Raw genomic sequence first — 23,312 nt, 5'->3', positions numbered from 1 at the left:
CCCTAAGGGGGAATCATAGCTATGAAAATAGGTTTTGTTGAGACATGGGTTACCTCTTAGCCTTAATTAATTCCTTGGCTATGAAGGATCTTTCTTTAAGCTTTCTTGATTTCTTGATTTCTCCTAGGGGAATTCTTGGAGCTCTTTGGGTGGTGAGAGATTATTGCGGTGGGGATTCTAGGTGCCTCCTAAGTTCCCTATTTATAGATCTAGGGATCTTATTTAGAGTCTAATCCTATTGGGATTAGGGGTTGGGTTTAGATATGAGGGCCCACGGACTATGGTGGGCCTTTTTCCCTAATTAATCATTATAATTTATTCTTTCTCTTGGGCTATTGATTAATTAACTAATTGGTTTTAGGGGCCGTAACACGGGGTGTTACAAGCACACAATCTGAGTTGACAACACAAGTGGCTAAATTGACTAAACAGATGAACTTGTTGATGACTCGTGATAGTTCGAATAGAGAATTTTGTGTTTATTGCAATGCATATGGTCATAATTCTTCTATTTGTATGAATGCAGAGTCATCGCAACCATTTTATGAAGAAGCCAATTACATGGGATCCAACATGGGTAGACAACAACCAAGGAGTGATCCATTTTCCTATACCTATAATCCAGGTTGGCGAAACCATCCTAACTTCTCATGGAGAGATCAAGGTAATGCAAGACCAATGGGACCACCTGGATTTCAGCAACAAGGACCATCAGGATTCCAGCATCAACAATACAGACCTTTCCAGCAACCACCTGCATCACAACAGTCTCAACTTCCTGCTCAGTAGAAGAAGCCTCAATTGGAGGAGATGTTCATGCAATACATGGCTAGCCAGGACACTACGATGAAGAAAATGGATGCAAAAATTGATAAGGTTGCTCAGTCCAACCAAGCATCCATTCATAATTTAGAGGTGCAAGTAGGTCAGTTGGCTAAATTCGTTGCAGAAAAAGATCGAGGTAAGTTTCCTAGTACCACTGAAATAAACCCAAGGGAAGGAGCTATGGCTGTCACCCTGAGAAGTGGTAAGATTTTGAATGAAGGTTTGAAAGAAAAAGAACCCACGAGTGTTGAAAAGGAGAGTGATAAAGAAGAAGAGCAAGTGCCTAAAGAGAGTTCTAGTGATCAAAACCTCACTTCATCTACAGTAAAACCTTATGTGCCCCCCATTCCATATCCACAAAGGTTACAAAAGAGCAATCAGGATAATAACTTCAAAAGATTCTTAGAGGTTTTTAAAAAATTGCAAATTAATATTCCTTTTGCAGAAGAACTTGCTAATATGCCATCTTATGCCAAGTACGTGAAGGAAATTGTGTCTAATAAAAAGAAACTGGAAGAGTTTGCTACTGTGCATCTAAATGACGAGTGTAGTGCTATTCTACAAAGCAAATTACCTCCTAAGCTAATGGATCCAAGAAGTTTTTCTATTCCTTTTATTATTGGTAATACTGTCATTGATAAATGCTTATGTGATCTAGGTGCCAGTATTAACCTTATGCCTTTAACGCTTTTCAATAAGTTGGAAATAGCTGAAATGAAGCCAACAACAATCTCTCTTCAACTTGCTGATAGATCAATCAAGTACCCGCTTGGAGTAGTGGAGGATATCTTGGTAAAAGTTGGTAAATTTTATTTTCCTACTGATTTTCTGATTCTTGATATGGGTAGTGACACAGATACATCTCTTATACTTGGTAGGCCATTTTTGTTGACAGGAGGAGTATTAATTGATATGCCTTTAGGAAAATTGATTTTTAGAGTAGGTACAAAAAAAGAGGAATTCTCTATCTCTAAAGCTGTAAAATTACCAACTTTTGATGAATCATGTCTTTTTGTTGTTGTTATTGAGAAACCTTCAGAAGAAGAATTTGTTAAGCATTCACCTAGTGAAATACCACATCAACTTGAACTTAAACCACCTTCATTGCGGTTCAAATACAAATTTTTGAGTGACAATGATACTTTTCATATGTTTTCTTATGCTCATTTACTTCATGCAAAAGAAGAGAGATTGTGGAGAACATTGACTAAAGCTTGGCATGAAAAAAATAATTTTTGGAGAGAATTCAATGTAGGGCAAGAAGTTTTGTTGTCTAATTCTTATCTTAAGCTTTTCCTAGAGAAATTGAAGTCTAGATGGTTTGGTCCTTTCATGGTCACTAAAGTTTGTTCGTATGAGGCCATAGAGATTGGAAGAGATAAAAAGAGACCATTCATGGTTGCTTCACCAAAAGGCAGTCCCGGAAGAAATTGGCAACTAACAGGGAAGTTTCCTATTTATTTCATTTTCTCATACCTGCTTTTATATTTAACATTGAGGACAATGTTGAGTTCGAGTGTGGGGAAGGGAAAGTAAGTTTAGGGGATATTTTCTGCAAGTTTTATGCAATTAAGACAACAACAAAAAAAATTCTGCATTTTCTTTGTGCATTTTTCTGCGTTTTGCTGCAATTATTTTCTGCACTTTCCAGCAATTTTCTGCAAAATTTTTAGCACAAGAAAATTTCTGCATTTTCTGCACTAATTTTCTGCATTTTATGGGATTTTCAGCGTCATTTCTTCCATTTTTCTGTGAATTTTCAGCAAAATAAAGTTTAAAAAAAATGTCTTCTAATGACTATGTTGATTGGGAGATAAGTTCTAGGGTTTTGGGAGTGCATAATGTCAATGAATGTGTTTGGCTATATGTATGCTTGCATAGAGTTGGTAGTCAAATTCTGTCACACTGTGAGCTTTTGAGCCTAGAGGTTGCCCACTGCAACTTATTTTCTTTTTGAGTGTTTATTTGCCCTCTTTGATTGTGTTACTTCTAGAACTTGCTTCATACCATTACAAAGCTACATGTTATATGATGACACGAGAATGATTTAGGCATTAGGATTTAGCCTTATGGCCTTAAAAATGACCACATCCTTATACATGCTATTTTCCCCTAGTGAACCATTTTTGAGCTTTAAAATAAATATAAGACATTTTCTTCATTAGCCAATCCCAAAGAACCTTTGCTCATAAAAAGAAGCCTCTTAACCCGTCCTTGGGTCAATGGATGTCATAATTTCATTTATCTGTGCAAGGTGACCAAAAGTGATGAAGTATGAGTGAGTTTGGAGTTGAAAGGTGATTCTACAATAGGTTTTTCTTTGCGTGAGGAATTGGTTGTGATCAAAGGGGATGAAAAAAAAAAGAACAAAATGATATGTTCTAATCTGTGGGTTGAAAAATCTTTGGTTGCCTAAACTTTTGTGCTCATTTTATTCTTAAAATGATTTATGAGTAATGAAGGCAAGATAGAAATTTGATGATTATGAGAAGAGTACTATTGGGGGTGATGTGAAAATGGAAAGCTATTTATTCGGTTTTACTAGAAAAGAAAAAGGAAAAAAAGAAGAAGATGAAAAAAAATAGAGAAAAAAATGAAAAAAAAAAGATGAAAAAGAGATGGAGGTTTTGGAAGTTTTTTTGAGAGTTTATCAGTTAAAAGGATGAAGGAGAATGAAGTAGTGATTGCTAGTTTTAGTAGAGTTTGTTGTATTGGTAGAATACAAGTTCTTGCTCTAGGTATGGTGAAATTATGGCTCTACTGATTCCTTGGACTTTATTTGTATTTCCTTATATCCTTTATTTCTTAAACCACATACCCTTTGCCTCATTACAACCCAGAAATAAAGACCTTTTGACTCGTGTTCTTCATATAATTTTGGTAGTGGAGTTTTGGTGGACAAGCAAGCCTATGGCAAGTGCACTCTCAATAGAGGATGGTGTGTACCTTTCTTATACATATTTATATGAGAGATTGAGTGAACAACCGTGAGGACTACTATTCTCTATTGTCTTGTGTGCATATGACTTTGAACTCTCATGAAATATTATGTGTTCACCAATTCCCTTGAATTGAATGCCTATTTGACATGGTTATGGTTGGTAGTTTTATTTTATTGCATAAGTTTGCTTGGGGACAAGCAAAACCTTGAGTGTGGGGAAGTTTGATAAGCTTAATTTCTAGTCATTTTTTAGAGTAATTTTAGTTAGTGAGTTGCATAAATAAATTAAGTCTTAGGGTTAATTATATTATTAATATTATATTTAGTTATATGTTACTACTTTAGACTAGTTTAGATGTGTTATAATAAATATTAGGTTAATGTTGCATTTTTACTAATATAAATTGGAGCTTTATTTTAATTATAGGATTAGATTTATTTGGTAGTTTTATACATTCAATTTAAATAAGTGTTTTAATAATTAAGTTTAAAAGTTATGTCATTAGGTTAGGATGAATTTTACTTTAACATTATTTTATTTTACTTTGTCTTTCTTGGAGGTAGTTTGGCGCAGCAATAAAAGAAATAGAGAAGGTTTAGGGCTTTTGGTTTTTTTTTTTTTCGTTCGAGAATACGTACGGCAGAGGAGAAGACGGAAAAACAGTAGGGAATAAAAGAGAGCTTGGGAGCGCAGCAGCGGGATTCGGCGAGAAGACTCCATCGCAAGGAATTTTGAGCTTCAATCGCAGCTATTGTCTCTTAGGCTTGAATTGATTTTCTTCCCTACTTTATTTTGTTTAATTTTCCAGAATGCTATTTCTTGAACATTCTATACATTCAAATATGATTCTTGGCTAGAACTCTTAATTAGGGATTTGGATTAGCCTATATTAGATTAATTGACTATTTTCCATATGTTAATTCTTCCAATTTCAATTTAATAATTGAATTTGATTATATTTATTTTATGTATTTTAATTGTGAACTGTGTGACTGGCCATTGCATAATTCTAATATTATGGTTCGTAAGAAGAACTGACAGGTGAATTATGGACCTAGAACTCGTAAGATAAACACAATTGACCTAAACTAGACATAGCTTTAGGTATTTGTGGTGAGAATTGATTGTTGCTTAATGGGTTTAATTAATGTTGGTGAGATATCGACGGATGATCACAGTTAATTGGATACAACTTAGTAGCTCGACGGAGTATTAGGATATATTTGAAACAATCATCACTATAGTCATAAGAATTAATATTTAGGAGAGTTAGTTAATTATTTAATAGGTGAACCCAAATCCCTAGTCTTCTCTCAATTGAAATTTCCTTTGATATTTAATTCATAAATATTCTATTTTATCACATTAATTCTATTTATTTGCATCTTTCTTATTCAACAAATTGATTATTTAAGTTAACAGTTAATAGTGTTCTTCGTGGGATCGACCCTGGAATGCTCCAGGTATTTATACTGTGATTGACTCTGTGCGCTTGCAGATTATAGCAATCACGTACCTCTAGTACCAATACCAAGGGGTCAGCGCATATAGCCTCGACATGGCACCGCAGCACTTATAACCTGACCCATGCTCAACGACAAGCTAGTCGAAGGTGGGTTTGTGCCTTTAGCACAGTAACCGCGAGGCCTGTACCTTTAGTACGATGACCGGCACTCGTTATGCCAACCACCAACAATTCATTTCGACCAATCACAATCTCAACATCATTATCATCTGTCATACCGGCCATTGCGCAATGACCATGATACTCATCATCATTCAATCAATCAACACATAATCAATCAATAACAATCAAGACATAACAACAACGACACGTACTACACATAAATTCCTAGAACGGTATTCAAAACATCAAACGAGACTCATACACGACAAATGGGATACAACTAGACACGGGGAAAAACACAACGACCCACATCAACTTTCTAGCGGGTAGGTGGCGGGTGTAGGACCACCAGCCGGCGGGCAGCCAAGACTCCAGCGGGCAGGCCACCGCCCGCCGGTTGCCTGCTAGGTTTGGCTTGCCGGGCAGCAGGTAGGTGGTGGGCGGTCATCCCCCCACCTATCCCCCACTGGTACATAGACAACTTTTCGGTCCCAAGATCTCTCGTGGAACCCGAAATCATGTCCAGACACATCTCAACACATAACGACAACACCACGGAGTCAATTAACGGAATTAAACCAAGAATCATCCCAAACACATTCTAACACGATTCCTAAACATGTCACGACACAACATTAATCATATAACGGTTCAGGAGCATCCGGAACCTCAAGAACATCAAGAAATCTACATGCAAATCCCTAAAGATAAATCCTAGGCTAGACTCAACACCCGATCAGGCATAAACCCACCCAAATATACCAAGAACATCACAACAACGAAATACACGATATAAACCCTTGGGACAAGCTCTAGACATAATTAAAACAAATGATCATACATATAATCAATCACTATATCAAGATCATCAAGATTATCAAATAAACACAATATAAACCCTGGACAAGGCTCTATCAAGACTCAATCACAGAATCATACATACGATTATCAAAGGAGCCAATGAATAAGATATAGCAAGGAAAATAGGTTTTGTAAGACATGGGTTACCTCTTTGCACTAATCAATATCCTTAGCTACTAAGGTTATTCTCTAAGATATTTCTCTAACGGATTTCTTCGGGTTCGGTGGCGGGGAGTTCCTTTGCTAGTTTTTCCTCGGGGAATATCTCGTATGGTAGAATTAATTGTGGTAGGGTTTCTAAATGCTTTCAAGTCCCCTATTTATGGATTCAGGAGTCCTAACTAGAGTCTGATTGGTAAAGGCCCATTTTCCTATTCCTAATAGAATTAAAGACTTGATTTAAGGATAAGGATCCATGATCCATTGTGGACCATACTAATTAATTCATGGGAGTTCTAGTCCAATTAAATCCTTTTTAATTATATGTTAACGGAATTAATTTCATAATTAGTCTTGACACGGAGGCCGTAACATGGGGTGTTACAACTGATCCTACAAAAATAGAAGTTGTGATATCTTGGCCAAAACTTTGCACTGTCAATACCCTAAGGGGGTTCTTGGGGCTCACTTGCTACAATAGAAGATTTATAAGATGATATGGAGCCATATGCAAACTACTGACAAACATTGTAACACCCCTGATTTTTAAAACATTTAAGGCTTATGAAATCAAGGTAAATATTTATTAATCATCCAAACAGAGCATAAACTAATCATAAGAGTCGGGGTGCTATCCCACACCTAGGATTGAGAACCTAGATGCACAGGCTACAACTAACTAATCCAAGCATAATCCATCATTAATATTCAAATACAATTCTAGGCACACAGGCCATAGTAACTATGACTAGAACTAACTAATGCTAATTCTGCGGGTCCGTCTAACGCACTCCGAAGATACTGGCCAGTGCCTGAAAACATGCGGTGTAACAACCGTCAGCGAATAATGCTAGTAACCCACTCCAACGCGTTAAGTACAATATAGGTAGATATATGAAACTCAATTTGAAACTGGAATACATATATACATACGATATTCTAGTTTAAATCCAAGATCAAGACTCTAGATACATTAACAGACTCGACATTATAGAATAATCATAAAGACTAGCATGCGTCCTAAGGACACGTTGCGAGACATGATAGACAGATAAGCATGTAAATAGCAAATAGAGACAACAAAGGCATTTAAGACAGTTAGCAAGTAATCAACAAAGGACACAATCCATCCTCCAACCTTAGACCAAGTTCCAACCTTGTAGCTCCCCTCCGTCCTTTTATCAGTTCCAACCTATACTTCCAGGCCACCCATATATAGCCTCCCTTTATTCCTCCAGGCAACTACATGCCCCCACCAACAAAACCCCTATCAACCACCGACATATCAAGATGGTGTCGCAGTGCCATTCACATGATCCGCACCTCTAGTGCCAATATCAAGGGTTCAGCGCATATAGCCCTAACATGACACCGCAACACTTATAACCTGACCCACGCTCAACGGCACGCTAGTCGAAGGTGGGTTTGGGCCTTTAGCACAGTTACCGCTAGGCCTGCATCTTTAGTACAATGACCGGGCACAAGTGGTGCCAATAGCCAACAATTCATTTCCACCAATCACAATCTCATCACCATCATCACCATCATTAATCACACCAACCATTGCACAATGACCACGTGTAAAACCCCGTATTACGACCTTTAATAATAATTAAAAAGGATTTAATTTGGTTAGGATTCCCTTTAATTAATTAATATGGTCCACCATGGACCATGAACCCTTATCTCTAAACCAAGCCCTTAGTCCTATAAGGAATAGAATTAGTAAACCCATACCATTCAGACCCTAATTAGGACGCTTAGATATATAAATAGGGATATAGGAGGCACCTAGAAGTCACACCACAATATATATCACCACATAAGAATTCCCAAGGGACTCCCCACCACCAAGCCTAGGGATATCAAACGGATGGAAATGTTAGGGAAAAACCTTAATAGCCAAGGGAGGATTAATTAAGGCTAAGAGATAACCCATGTCTCAACAAAACCTATTTTCTTCACTATAATCTCCTTCCTTGGCCTCCCTCTATATTCTCGTGTTTTGATGAATTTTTCTATGATAATTGTGTTATGTTCTTGATGATTGATAAGATGATTTATATGCTTCCTTGATAATCTTGATGATCTGGATGTTGAAAAGAAGTTCTTGATTTTGATGTGATGATTCTTGACGAATCTTGATATTTCTTGATGTTAAAGATAAAATATGTTCTTGATGATTTGGGTGGGATTAGAGCCCAAGGTTGGATGGGGAAATTGTATTGTGATGCTCTTGATTTATATTTGGGTGGGAATTCACATGTTCGGGTGTTGTTTATATTTAGAAGTCGTAATAGGATAAGTCCAACGTGATTCTTGCTTTTGATTCGTTAATTGCGTACGTGGTGTCGTTATTTGCGTTTAAAAGTGTCTAAGCATGGTTTCGGGTTCCACAAAGGTTCCCGGGACGAATATATGAGAAAAGAGTCAGTGGGGGGTAGGTGGGGGTAGGGGAACCCGCCACCTACCCGCTGCCCCAAAGGACACTGCCCGGCAGTGGGCAGCCACTGGGCGGTAAACTGCCCGCCGGCAACCCGCTGCCCGGAACAGTGCCCTCCCGCGAGCAGCCGGCGGGTGACCCGCACCCTGGGTCTTTGGCTTCCCCATTTGATGTTCCCCGCTCCCCATGGTATCCCAACAGACCCGGTTTGCCGTGCTTGAATCTAGTTTGATATTTCGGGTACCATTCGTAGGTTAAATGAGTTTTAGGGATTGCATGCTAGTTGGATTGGTAACCCGTTGACCTAGGTGGAAATTGTATGAACCCTTAGGACTATTCTTAGTATGTGAAGGATCACACGTAAGTTTATTTATATGTGTTCCCCCTCCCAATATGCTACTACGTGCTCTTATGTGTTATGTGCTGCATGATCCCCCATTTTGGTTATAAGCCAATTGGGTGATTCCCGGACTAAGGTTCGGAAGTCGGCTGAAGGCCGAATGGATTGTTCCCGGACTAAGGTTCGGAAGTCGGTTGAAGACTGAATGGATTGTTCCCGGACTAAAGGTTCGGAAGTGCCTGAAGGCCGAATGGATTGTTCCTGAGCTAAGGCTCAGAAGTGGTTAAGGCCAAATTGATACACTTCTTAGGCTGCGGTCCAACTATGGGCCTCGGTGCTATGACCCACCGACCTGAACGCGCCAGGCGGTATGTAGGGCCAATAAGCCGAGGAAGGCTGTAGTCCACCGACCTGAGTAATCAGGCGGTATGTAGGGCTACGGCTAGCTGCGTTCCACCGAGTGATGGGACAGCGGTGTGTAGGGCCATAGTCTCAGAGGATCTTCGCCCACCAACTGAGTATAGGTCAGCGGTGTATCGGGCTTGATCCGCTATGGTCCACCGACGGTGCGCATCAACGGTGTGTAGTGTCGTAAGGCCCCCTTGTAAAGGGGATCGCGATCCACCGACTGGGTGCGTCAGCGGTGTGTCGGATCGGGGTCCAACGTTGAGTTCCTCAGCGGTGTGTCCGATCGGGGTCCAACGTTGAGTTCCTCAGCGGTTCTCAAAGGGTTGGTTGCGATCAACTCCCCTCATACCACTGTACCGAGGTAGGGTGCTGCGAGGCCGTGTTAATGCTATAAGCATTAACCCTCATGTTCGGGGGATGCGATTGGTCCCGTTGCGCCATTAACGATTATGTGATATGAATGATGATGTGTTTGAATTGAAAATTGAACTTTGACCTTAGATGCGTATTCCTTATGATATTATCTCTACTTAACTGTTATTACTATTTGATGTGCTTGTCCCTACTTACTGAGTCTATTCCCGGTTTTAAAGCTAGAGTCCCCTAAGTATATATCTTCCTGCTTCAAAATGGTTTTCCTATATATATATATATATATATATATATATATATATATATATATATATATATATCGTATTTCAATGCGTTGGAGTGGGTTACCAGCATCTCTCGCTGAACAGATATATTTGGCTTTCAGGCACAGATGAGTAGACACCGGAGCGCGCTAGAGATCTGAAGCATAGAGTAGCTAGTTTCCCTTTCGGCCTGCGTGCCATTGACATTATTCGAGGATTTTAGTTAGTTAGCCTGTGCACTTGAGTTCCCTAGCTCAGGTGTGGCATAGCACCCCATACTCTTATGCTTGATTTTGGGATTTAATGAGGAATTACCTTTATTATATAAGTTTTAAAAGTTTCAAAATTTTGGGGTGTTACAGTTGGTATCAGAGCCTAAGTTTGACCCTAGGATAAGACTCTTATGACCGGACTTTAGGATATTAGGCTTGAACTCTAGGTATTTAGGAACACAAGACTCAGGAATCTTAGGACGCGCGGTGAGATTGTGAAACTTGCCTATCATCACATAACCTCCCCTCACTTTATCCCTCACTAATTTAAAGAACTCCCCTTCGCTTATCACACCAAGGTAAGGGTACAACACACTAACTCTTCATTCCACATACTTGCCCTAGAAATTTGTGATATCCTTGCATGCTTTTACCTGCTTTGTTGCTTATCACTCTATGATTATCATACTTGCTTATCTGCTTAAGCATATGTTCCTAATTGATTTTAGACCAAGTTAAGAACTACATATTATTGCTCAATTTCTTGATCAAACATGCGTTATTTGGATATCTGTTACCTGATAAAGTTTTTTTGGAACTTGCAATTAGTAATTTTATTCGGCTTATAAGAACTCACTTGTCCTAATCATAATTGACCAATATAGTTAACTCACTAATAGCCGGATAAGTACTTACATGAGTTGCATGAAGGGAAATTTTGGGGAACATAGCTTTAATTAAGAAGGGGAAGACTGGGTTGTGTGATCCTTATGATATCTAGTTGAAATCTCCCTTGTTCTTTGTTAGAGTCATAATAATGAGATCCCTTGAGATTTCCCATGTATTCAAATCCCTTATGTTGTTCACATAAGTATGGAATTTTTTTGACTTGAAATCGTGCATCCTTGGTGCTTTCCCGAGGCGATTCCTTTTTCACAGTCACGTTCCAGTGAGGCCTTGATAGGAGGTCGACCACCCACCACGTGCCCACTGCCATGTTCCAGTGGGGACTTGACAGGCGGTCGACCGCCCACCTCGCGCCCACTGGTACGGTATGTTTTCTTGAGTTCTCATTTTTATTGATCCATTGTGCCTTTGTGTGTCTTCCTTGATACTTCTTATGTGTTTAACATGTAGATAACAATCGAATGCTTGACCATGAAAGTCGGATTATCTTCCTAAATTAATTTGCTTATAAGTCACATAGAAATTATAGGGACTAATTCTATTTCCAGAAATCTAGGCCCTCGGGTACATTGCGCATTAAGTTTTGACCCTAAGGTCAATCTGAGTGAGACCGGTAGGAATCTAAGGAACCTAAACCAAGTGGTCATCTAGAAATTATCCTTGGAAAAATATATTGCGTCCTCAGAACTATCTTAAAAACGATCCCTCTAGACTTTGGTCCATGTTGCATAATAGACCACAAGCTTTCAACACCTTGTTTAGGACCCTCTACCACTAAGATAAGGACCCCCTAAACAAACATTTATACATAAATAGGTATATCCCTACTACTCGAAATATATTCCCCTAAAACTTCTATTATATATATATATATATATATATATATATATATATATATATATATATATATATATATATATATACTTTCCTAAAGTATGTAGTAAATCTCAATTACATTCATATACTACACTTACACCAAATTATTATTATTATTGAACCCCAACCCCAATCACCATGCCTAATCCTAAATCTCCCACGGTTGCGTCGTATACGATACGTCCCTATATGCTTATATATATAAAACTAGTGAGCCTATAGAACATCATCCCTTATTCACACGTATTCATATAAATTGTTACAGTCATATTATATACAACAATATCCCTAGCCCCAAACCATACACATGTGCCCTAACTACGATAATCTTATATACATCTATGAGTTTGCCATTAGCATATCCTAAACCTTGAAATATCACTCCATAATAAATTACATCACTATTATATATATATATATATATATATATATATATATATATACACATACACATATCCTGAGATAGCTCTAATTCTACTTTTCCCCTTGCATGACCTCCCTGTTACCACTCCTACCTTCCCTAAATAATTAAGAACTCTAGCCTCATCACCAGGTCATCAATTGATTTAGGAATTAGCAATCAAGGGTCTTCAACTCTAAAACATTTATGTATTTTGGGCTTCTAGAGGTAAGATTTATGCCTACCTAAAATCTAAATACCACCGATATAAAACTAATTTTCCTAAGTGCTTGTGTGATTAAACTCTATCGAGATTTCTCAAGATAAAACCTTTAGTAATCATGGACCTAGGCTATCTTACTCGTAATTATTAAAGAACATTTGTATGCAAATTGCATGGTCCAAACCATAGGTCGAAATTCATATGCATTACATGACAAATCACATAGCTCACATGTTTATGCTAAAATACACACACTTACACACATTCATGTATACATACAAAGCATGTTACACAAAAACAGTATGTTATAAGGCATCTCACTATACATATATACAAAATTATTAATTACAAGCAATCTGCATATAAGTGCCAATACTTGTTATATGATCACCCACCGTTACCCATGGTATACAAAATAAATATCCTAATTCTATTGTCTCCCCAGAATTTATTTACCCCAAAAGAAGCAAGAGCCTTCCTCCTAATTACTTACAACCTTTTCAATCTAATTTTCGCTATTTGAATAATTGTTATATGATTTATGACCTTCCTGAATTTATATGACAAAAGTTTGGTTATGCCACGATATTAAACACGTGAATTTAATTGTTAATCATGCACTAGACTAACATGTGGAATAATACATATGTGTGCTTTATGATTCCATAAGACTAGTTATTATTCAAGACTTGAAATAGGTCCACATGCCTTCACACTCTATGCCTATAGACTTAAGAAATTGCATATTTAGCATAATTACGATTAAACGCATATAGGCATGCCAACTTGCAGGTTTTGCATATAACATAAATAGCTAATTATCATACGTGTTAGGCTTGTTATGTCGTAACTATGAATATTTGGTATAATCTGCTAAGCACAAAGATTAGGCATAAACCCTACATATATGACATCTAGGCTCACAACATCCTACACTACATAATTAAACGCCTGCATCCGTTCGTAAATGAGGTTCGCCTGTGTTGGTATATGTGCATATATACTTTATAATAATTATGTGGCTATCCGAATCTGCACTCGCGTGGTATTTGCATCTCATTTAGGTACATAAATAATTATATGATCGGTACAACTTGTGATCCTACAGGTTAAATCATTATAAAATAATTAAATAAAAAACATGCCATGTGTAAAGACTTCTATGTTATGTATTAGTCCCCCGTAAAACTTACATATTGTGTGTTGCATATTCGTAATCTTGTTATTTGGTGCATTTTGCTAGCACAGTAGTTAGGTTTAATGTGATACCCCGGTTATTTGAGTATTTTGTTATAAATATTATTATTCTAAATAAAATTTTATAAAATAGATATTATGTTAAATAAAACATTTTTACTATACGGTCTGTAATTATATTATCTTATGTGACCCAAAACTATTTAAACTAGTCTACTACTGCTACTCTTTTATTTATAAACGGTGTATTATAGCTAATAATTATTTATTTATATATATGTTACGTATGTATATATGTTAAGTACTAGTAGGCTAATATGTATATTAATATTATATTAAGCTTTTAAGTATTTTAGTTCCCTACAACTAGAATTATTATTTATAATATAAGTTATTAGTTAAGTATTTAAGTAGAAGTCTAATTGTTCCTATCCTCATCAGTAGCTGATTCATTAAATCCTCCCCTTCATCATAATCATCAGTCGACAACTCAATTCAGAATTTATAAAATTCTTTAGGTGCGCCGAATAAGAAAAAAAACATAGTCTTATTTGTCATTGATTCAATTATCGATTGTACTTCTCATCGTAGAGATTCAAGGGTTCTATTGATTTTGGGAATCCAGGTAAGATTTATGTTCACTAAAATTTCTTTTACCCCAAATCAAAAATCACTTTTCCTATGTGTTTATGTGATTCATGATTTTAATGAATATGTGATATTTAACGTGAAAAGTTATTTGATTATATTATGCGAATAGATATATGTGTTTAGATGTTTTGAAAACCCTGCATATGCGATATGGTGATTTTGTGGTGATTAAGAAGGATAAATTTAACACAATTTGATCATTGCCTGAGAAAATTCTGACTGGCGCATCTGCAAAGAAAAATTCGTGAAAAATGCTTACTAAACTTATTTTTGCTTGAACATTTTTCTGGAGAATCTAGACTTGATATAATTGATGTTTGTAAAAAGTTTTGATTAAAAATATGTTTAGATTTTTCCAGAATAATTTCATAAAATTGAGGCAGTGTTCTACCAGTTAAATTACAGTCTGGCGCTGTGTTGGGAAATATTTCGGAAAAAATACTTCTAGGTTTTTGATTGGCTTGAAACATTTTGTGTGTATTCTAGACTCTTTGTACTACTTATCTGGAGAATTTCATATGAAAATATGTTACCGATTTTTCTCAGTAAATTCTGCAATTCAGGTCATAGTTTCTGAAAATTTTTGTCAGTTTCTTATTTGAGATATTGAGAAGTTGCTTGCTTGTGAAATATCATTACTGTTATCATTTTTATAAATATGGAGAGTTGTGTTCATAATAATTAGGTGTGGAATACGCTAATCTGTGTTATATCTATGGGGTTAATAGGAAGTTTGGAAATACATTTTTGGAAATATATTGGTACAAAGGTTATAGATTCAGGTGTAAACTTGAATGTAATTGTTGGTCCCGAAAGGGTGGCGAGAAGTCTAGAGGGGGGGTGAATAGGCTTCTCTAACTTTTTAAACTTTCTTCAAAAAACACACAAGGCAAATAACACTTTGGTAATTTCAACTCTAAGTAACAAGCATTAACAGGATAAGCAACTTAGAGTGTGCAGCGGAATAAGTAGCGGTAAAGTGTTATGCTTAATTAGTGCGGTGCTCAAAGAGAGATTCTAAACATGCAACACGTTAGAAACACTTGATATGGTTCAAGGATGATGTATGTAAAGTTTGGCTTGCATGCAAACGTGGGAACTATCAAACCCAGACATATAAAGATAAGCGATAAATCGTAATCGGGTTAGTTCGCAGTTAGAATAAGCATGCACAAAATATATGAGCAGTAAGTAAATAGAGAGAGAGATTTATAGTGGTTCAGAGGTGGTGTAATCCTCCTAGTCCACTCTTCTCCTTTCACTTCAAGGAGGAAATTCACTATTCTTCGATCACCCAGATACAATAGTGAATAAGTGTCCACCGACACTTCTCCGAGTGCTTCGCACAAAGCTACACTCCTCCAAGGTTTTTCGCAAGCTCCTCTTGTTACTCCGCCTTCCCGAGTACTTCGCACCAAGCTGTACTCCTACACCACGAGAACTACGCACAAAGCTACGTCCTCACAGGGTTTTCACAAGCTCCTCTTGTTACTCTGCCCTTCACCACGAGTGCTACGCACAAAGCTACACTCAACCAGGGTTTTTCACTCTCTCTAGTTACTCCGCCCTCTTTCTACACTCAGTAGAGAAATCTACAAAGAGATAAAATTTTTCTCTCACTCAGACTTGAATTTAATCGTGTATAGCTCAATATATGACTTGATGATTGATTGGATATTCTTTGAGTTTGTATACTGCTCTTGTTCGTGATTCAAGTCCCCTTCTTGTCTTCAAGTCTGCTTGGACAATTTATAGCCAGTGAAAGCTATTTGCCCGTTGATCAACTTTCGATCTTGATCGTCCATTTTGAATTGTAGTTGATCAAAAGATATTGTCAACTTGATCTGAAATATTAGGTAGATGTCTTTTCTCCTTTTGTCAGATGATTTGAATAATTTGCCCGTTGCCGTTTCTTGAATTTTGTAGCCTCCAGAATTTGAATAAATTCGGCGCGGCAATCTTTGACATTTCTGGTCCTTCATAAATACTCTGACATGTCAAGTTGATCAAAATAATTTATCTGCTGATTCTTGCTTGAGTATAAAATAATTTCTCCGCGAATCAGCCTCCTTTGAGCGTCTCCGGTTCCACCGTAAAAACTTAATGTTCAGATGAAACTATATCAGTTATTTTCTCCTTCATGATCCTTGTAAAATAATATACTGGAACCTCTGTAAAAACTTCACAGTTGTTCATGGTGAGATGCTCTGTTTCGAATTTCTAGCTTGGTCCACCACAGTTGTTCATGGTGAGATGCTCTGTTTCGAATTTCTAGCTTGGTCCACCATACTTGGTGTGTTTCTCCATATGGTGCATGACTTTTGTGAGACTTGAGCATTTTACTTAGTCTCCATATTCTTAGCTAGTCTCCAATTAGCTTAGTCTTCTTGTTAGCTAGTCTCCAATACACTCAGGCTAGTCTCTCATACGGTTTTGGTATACTTTGAGTTAGTCTCCCATACGGTATACGGTCCAATATACTTGACCTTGAGCTAGTCTCCCATACTGTCCAAGCTAGTCTCCCATACGGTTATACGGTCCAAGCTAGTCTCCCATACGGTCCAAGCTAGTCTCCCAAGCTTAAAAATGCTTCACTTGAGATTCGAACTCAGGATCATTTAGCATAGCTCACACGTGTTTCTTCCAACTCCTCTAGCATGGTTCTTGGTAACTTATCCGCATCATAATTGTGTTAAGCTATAATCCCGCTTAACATCTAAAATCAACTTGTGATTTTCCAGTCTTGTACATGGGTTGCATGATATGGGTGCACCATACTCCGTAGACTCAAACTGACTCAAATAGAACAAAAATGGGGACTACTTGATTTTTCAAAAATACATTCGTCTCATCAAAATTTACAATATATTCCTAACAATTTCCCCCTTTTTGATGATGCCGAAACTTATACCCAAGTCATTTTGGCTTTGTCAATTTTGAAAAATAATTTCTTTTATTCGATTTTATTTCGACTAGCAATTGACGGGTTTAACAAAAATTGAGACCTAGAGATTTTAATTTTGGACGGTCCTAAACGTATGTTGAGACTATAACGCAGGGTTGCGTATTGATTTTTATCTTTTAATTTTTCTTCCCCCTTGCAATTTTATTTTCTCAATTATACGCATCACATGCAATTACTAAGTCCAATTTAAAATCTTGTGACATAAAAACACAAAATAAATAACTTAACTAGGACTTACTTCGTATGGTACGAAATGTTTTCATCATGCAATTTCAACCCATTTTAGCTTAGCATATATAGGATGTCAAAACAAATGTGCTAGCTAAAATAAATTATACACCAAAAATTGAATTTGACAAACAACTTTGTTACCTCCCTTTCAACTTCGCGTTGATGAACTCCCTCAATTTCTTGAAGTCCTTTTCTAGCCCTTTGTGTTGATAGGGTGCGGTGACTTGTCCGGTGATGTAGTTGCCATAAGCCTCTCTTATATTATCTCCTTTCAACACTCCGGCTTCATGCCAAAAGATGCATTCGTCAAGTGTTCGGCCATCACTCATTTGGTCACTTCGGTGTCCGAACTCCGTTTGAAGCTCTTGCAATTTTTGTATCCTTGTTGCAATTGGCTTCGGCATTTGTGGCATTGGAGCAATCGGCCTTGGTGGAAACACATCATGAGAAGTAGAACTCGAGCTAGGACGAGTTTCTTTAAAGTAATCAACCATACTTACACGGCTTGGAGCTCTTGGTGGTGTTGGTCGAATTAGTTCAACTATTGGTCCTCTTTGAGCTCTTGGTTGTGTGTACGCATAAGCTTGTGGCACAAAATGACGTGCCAATCCTTCCCCCTTTTCGGCAGCATCTATGAATCGTTGAAAGCTCTTGGTGGAAGAATCTTGCTTGTCACGCACTCCCTCTAGAAGATCCATGTGAATACGCGATTGAGTTAGTAAACCTTGCACTTGTTGTTCCAAAAGTTTGAGCCTCGACGTAGTATCGGACCCATGCTTTCCCATTTCATTGAATAACTTCATCACATCTTTCTTCAATTCATCTTTGGCCGTGTCAATTTCAGTTTTTAATAGACCTTGCCTATTAAACAATTGTTGAGCACGATCCACCATCTCCTTGTGATAATCATCAAGTTTTGTGTCCATTGCCTCCATCTTTGTGTTCAATTCACCCGTAGATCCTTGTACAATACCCCTAACATCTCCAACAATCTCTTCTCTTAAGGCTTGAGTATTGATCAAGGGTTGATGTTGCACGGGTGGGTGTGGAATCGGCAAGGGTGTACAAATTCATCTCTTGGTGTGGTGATCATTGTATCAACAAGGTTTGCTTCGGCTTCTTCGGTGTTGTAGCAAATCATCAATGTATTTCGGATCCTTGGATGATCTTGATCATAGACTTCACAAGTAATTGGCAATGTAGGCAAATTTCGTGCTTCATCTAAATTCAAGGAAACCCCTTGACTTGATGCATTTCCTTCTTCACGAATAGACTCCATAACCTCCGTTACGGGATGTGGAAAATAAGATTCAAAACTTAAATCTTCATTCAAATTTTCTTCTCCAAAATTCGCAGGATATGGATCAAATGCCACGATCTCTACACCATTATTTCTCGCCAAAGATCCCTCTCCGGGTCCTCTTCGGGTATCTTCTAAAGACATAGCGGTGGCACGGCGAATATCATTTGAATCAAACTCTCCTAAAGGCTCTTCGGTTGAGGCTTCAACCATCACTCCCTTTTCGGTTCTCTTCTTCCTAGCAAGCTTAGTCAAAAAGTGAGACTTAATCACCGAAAGTTGGGTAGCTTTAGCAAGATCACGTGTGCCTAACCAATTCAACACCAATTCTTCCCTTTCCATGGTATTCGACCCTATTGATTCGGCTAGCAAGTTGTGATCCCCTAATCTCCATGCTCTCCATTCAAGTGCTCTTTTATACTCCTCTAAAAGTGCACTATCCGCCCCAATTGTGGATATCTCATCATCACTTCCAACTTCAATTTGATCATTCTCAACAACATTCACCTCAATTCTATTTTCCTCAACAAAGCCGTGGCTCTCAAAGATAATTGGGTTTGGATTTTGAGTGGTTAAGGGTCTTGAGATTGGGTGGCTATTTTGTTCTTCGTTTGATCTAACGGCATGGGTGTTTGAGCCTTCATGACTTGGTTCTCAGATATATTGTTTAAGGTTTTGGAAGGGGTTGGGCAATTTTCTTTTTCGGGTGGGTTTTGGTAGGTTTGAGGGTAAGGAGGGATTTTTAGGTTCATTGGAGTTGGGTGGCCGAAAGAGGTAGCTATGGTTTGTAATATGCTTGGCTTTGGTAAGGGTGACATTCTTGGTTCTCAAAATCTCACCAACGGCAAACCCGTAACCGATCTCCTATTGAAACCATCCATCCACCAAAGGCTTAGCCTTCCTTATAGATTCACACAACTTCCCAAACATAAACACACCCCAATCCACACAAACATTGTTCAATATAATATCCATAATTAACAATTTCTCCTTTGACAACTTGTCACGACAATGATACCGGGATTCTACACATTTATGAACAATATCCAACAACAATCCATAATCCTTCTTCAAGTCTCTTTTGTTACCATTAACCTTCGGAGATAGCGGTGCGTTTGCATCGCGTACCTTGGCCCAAATGGCATTGACATCATGCACATGATTTTCTACCCTCAAATTTGATTCAACAAGATTAAACATCCTCCGAAAATCATCGAGATTAATTTCTACATCAACACCTTTGATCATAGAAATAATTGAGCCATTTTCTATTCTAGCATTCATATACAATTCAGTCACCTCATCTTTATAGAAACCAACATATCTAAAAGTGCAAAAATTTAACAACCCACAAGATTCTAGAGAGTTGATAATTTTTACCCCAATAGATTTGTCCTCCACTTGCTTGTTGAAGTCGGTGACATCTAGAATCATCCCGCTTAGTACACGGCTAGATTTTCTTGTTCCTCCGGTTGTGAATGACTCCATCTCCACTTGATTAATCTCCATTTGAGTAGAAAAAGATTTTAGAAATTTTTGGGTGCAAAAATGGATGTTTCGGCAGTGAGGTCCGAAATAGGATAGAAGGAATGGGTTTTTGGATTGTGAGGTTATTTGGGTAGGATTTTGGGTTTGGGTGATGGGTATTAGTGTGTAGAAGATTTTTGTGTAGAGAAATTAGAGTGGGTGTTTGATTGTTGGGAGATTCTTGGCTTTTTCTTGTGCTATGTTTCCGGCCGGCGAGAGAGAAAGAAGAAGAAGATTTTGTGTTCTTCTTTAATTCCTCTTTCTACCCGTTAGAATTGAGGGAGAAGGGATGCGAAATTACTCCTTTGCCCTCTAGTGGGTAGAGAGAGAGTATTGATCTCCTTGAGGATAAATTCGACCTTCCACATGATTTAAATTTGCCAGCTCAGATTTTTATACTCCATTTGTGAGTACATGGCGCCAAAAATTGTGCTTCAAATAACCGCCAACCTGGAGCAAATCAGATAAAAAAAAATCTCAAAAATAATCTGTTAGACCAATAAATACACTCCAGATAAATATTATTATTTCAATTTCATATTTCAATAAAGCTGATTTTCTGAAAAGAAACCTGATAAAAATAAATTGATCAGACAGATACCTAATATCTGAAAAGAATTTCAAGTTCCCAAAACAATTAAATCTTTTGACTTTCTAAAATTGGGCCTAACTTGTTTGACTTTTGAATTTCCAAAATGTAAGCACTCATCAGAAAATCTATTCTTACACAAACCCAATTAGACATATTCCCCCTAAATTGCATACTCATCTCAAATTAATCTATTTAAACACATTTAGCCAACAAATTACACAAATCAATTATGCTAAAATGTGACAAATTAAATAGACATACGTATCACATAAATAAATCGCAAATTTAGGTACGCAGTTTTCGTAAGATAAAATTATAACACATTTAGGTACATACAAATTTTACGAAAACATGTACACAATTAAACATATATCATACGTACATACCAATTCAAATTAAAACACATAGATCACATAGATTACATGCAATACACACAGTACGTATCAAAAATTAACAAAAATTAAGAGTTTAGAAATTGCTTAGCTCATTTCGATCATTCCCATTTCATGCCTTAGAGTTGCAAAACGAGATTCACACAATGGCTTTGTGAGAATGTGGGCAATTTGATTCTCCGTGGGAACATGATCGATTTGCAAATCCTTCTTTTCGACGTGGTCTCGGATAAAATGGTGTCGAACGTCAATATGCTTGGTTCGCAAATGAAGCACCGGATTTTGGGTTATTGCAATTGCACTTGTATTATCGCATAAAATGCTAACATTTTCGCACTTAATCCCATAGTCCAATAATTGTTGCTTCATCCACAAGATTTGTGCACAACAACTCCCAGCTGCAATATATTCGGCTTCGGCAGTGCTCGTAGCTATGGAGTTTTGCTTTTTGCTGAACCAATAGACCAATCTTCCCCCTAAGAACTGGCATGTCCCTAAGGTACTTTTTCGGTCTATTTTACAACCTGCAAAATCTGCATCTGAATAACCAGTTAGTGTAAAATCTCCTTCTTTGGGATACCATAATCTCACATTGATTGTTCCTTTGAGATATCGAATTATCTTCTTGGTTGCAATCAGATGACTCTCTTTGGGCTTTGATTGGAATCTTGCACATACGCCAACCGAGTAGGATATGTCCGGTCTGCTTGCGGTTAAGTATAGTAACAATCCAATCATCCCTCGATACATCGTTTGATCGACGTCTTTTCCTTCATCATCTTTATCCAATTTTTGAGATGTACTCATGGGAATTTTGACTGAGGATGTTCCATCTATGCCAAATTTCTTGATAAGATCTCTTGTGTACTTGGCTTGATTTATGAAAATTCCTTCTTCAAGTTGCTTGACTTGTAGTCCCAAAAAGTAATTTAATTATCCCATCATACTCATCTCGAACCTGTTCTGCATGAGTTTAGAAAATTTCTCACATAAAGATTTATCATTACTTCCAAAGATAATATCATCAACATAAATTTGTACTAATAAAATGTGATTATTTTCTTGAATTCTAAAGAGGGTTTTATCGACTAGACCTTTGGTGAATCCACAACTAATTAAGAACATTGACAAGGTGTCGTACCAAGCTCGCGGAGCTTGTTTTAACCCATACAATGCCTTCTTTAATTTGTAGACTTGATCACCAACGTCTTTTACCTCAAAACCGGGTGGTTGTTCGACGTAAACTTCTTCTTCAAGTAAGCCATTAAGAAATGCGCTTTTTACGTCCATTTGATATACCACGAAATTCTTGTGCGCTGCGTATGCTAGGAATATCCGAATTGCTTCGAGTCGTGCAACGGGGGCGAATGTCTCATCAAAATCAATGCCTTCTTCTTGTGAATACCCCTTCACGACTAATCTTGCTTTATTCCTAACAATGACGCCGTCTTTGTTTGCTTTGTTCCTAAAGACCCATTTAGTGCCAATTACATTTTGATGCGTTGGTCTTGGAACAAGTCTCCATACGTCGTTGCGCTTGAATTGATCTAATTCCTCTTGCATGGCATCTATCCAACTTGGATCGGCTAAAGCTTCATCAATTTCTTTTGGTTCCAGTTGAGATAGAAAACATGAGAACATTGCATCTTGTTGTTGGTTCCTAGTAGATGATCGCGTCTTCACTCCGTCACTTGGATCTCCAATGACTAAGTCATGTGTGTGACTTCTTAGCCATTTTCGATTTGGTTGGAATTTTGTTGGATTCTCAGAGTTTCCTTCTTGATGTGATTCCACTTGTTGTGTATTAATGACAGTTGCA

General features: G+C 37.5%; 1 protein-coding gene across 1 annotated transcript; it reads left to right on the top strand.

Annotated features, from left to right (window-relative positions):
* Positions 1–825: 825 nt before the first annotated feature.
* On the top strand, positions 826–2,361 carry LOC109169364. The gene has a single exon (XM_019318247.1). The coding sequence runs from the start codon at positions 826–828 to the stop codon at positions 2,359–2,361; it is 1,536 nt and encodes a 511-aa protein (XP_019173792.1).
* Positions 2,362–23,312: the final 20,951 nt, after the last annotated feature.

The sequence above is a fragment of the Ipomoea nil genome, unplaced genomic scaffold, assembly GCF_001879475.1.
Source record: "Ipomoea nil cultivar Tokyo-kokei standard unplaced genomic scaffold, Asagao_1.1 scaffold3314, whole genome shotgun sequence".
Lineage (NCBI taxonomy): Eukaryota > Viridiplantae > Streptophyta > Magnoliopsida > Solanales > Convolvulaceae > Ipomoea > Ipomoea nil.
The sequence above is the reverse complement of the archived record's forward strand: the minus strand, read 5'-3'. Positions and strand labels throughout refer to the sequence as shown.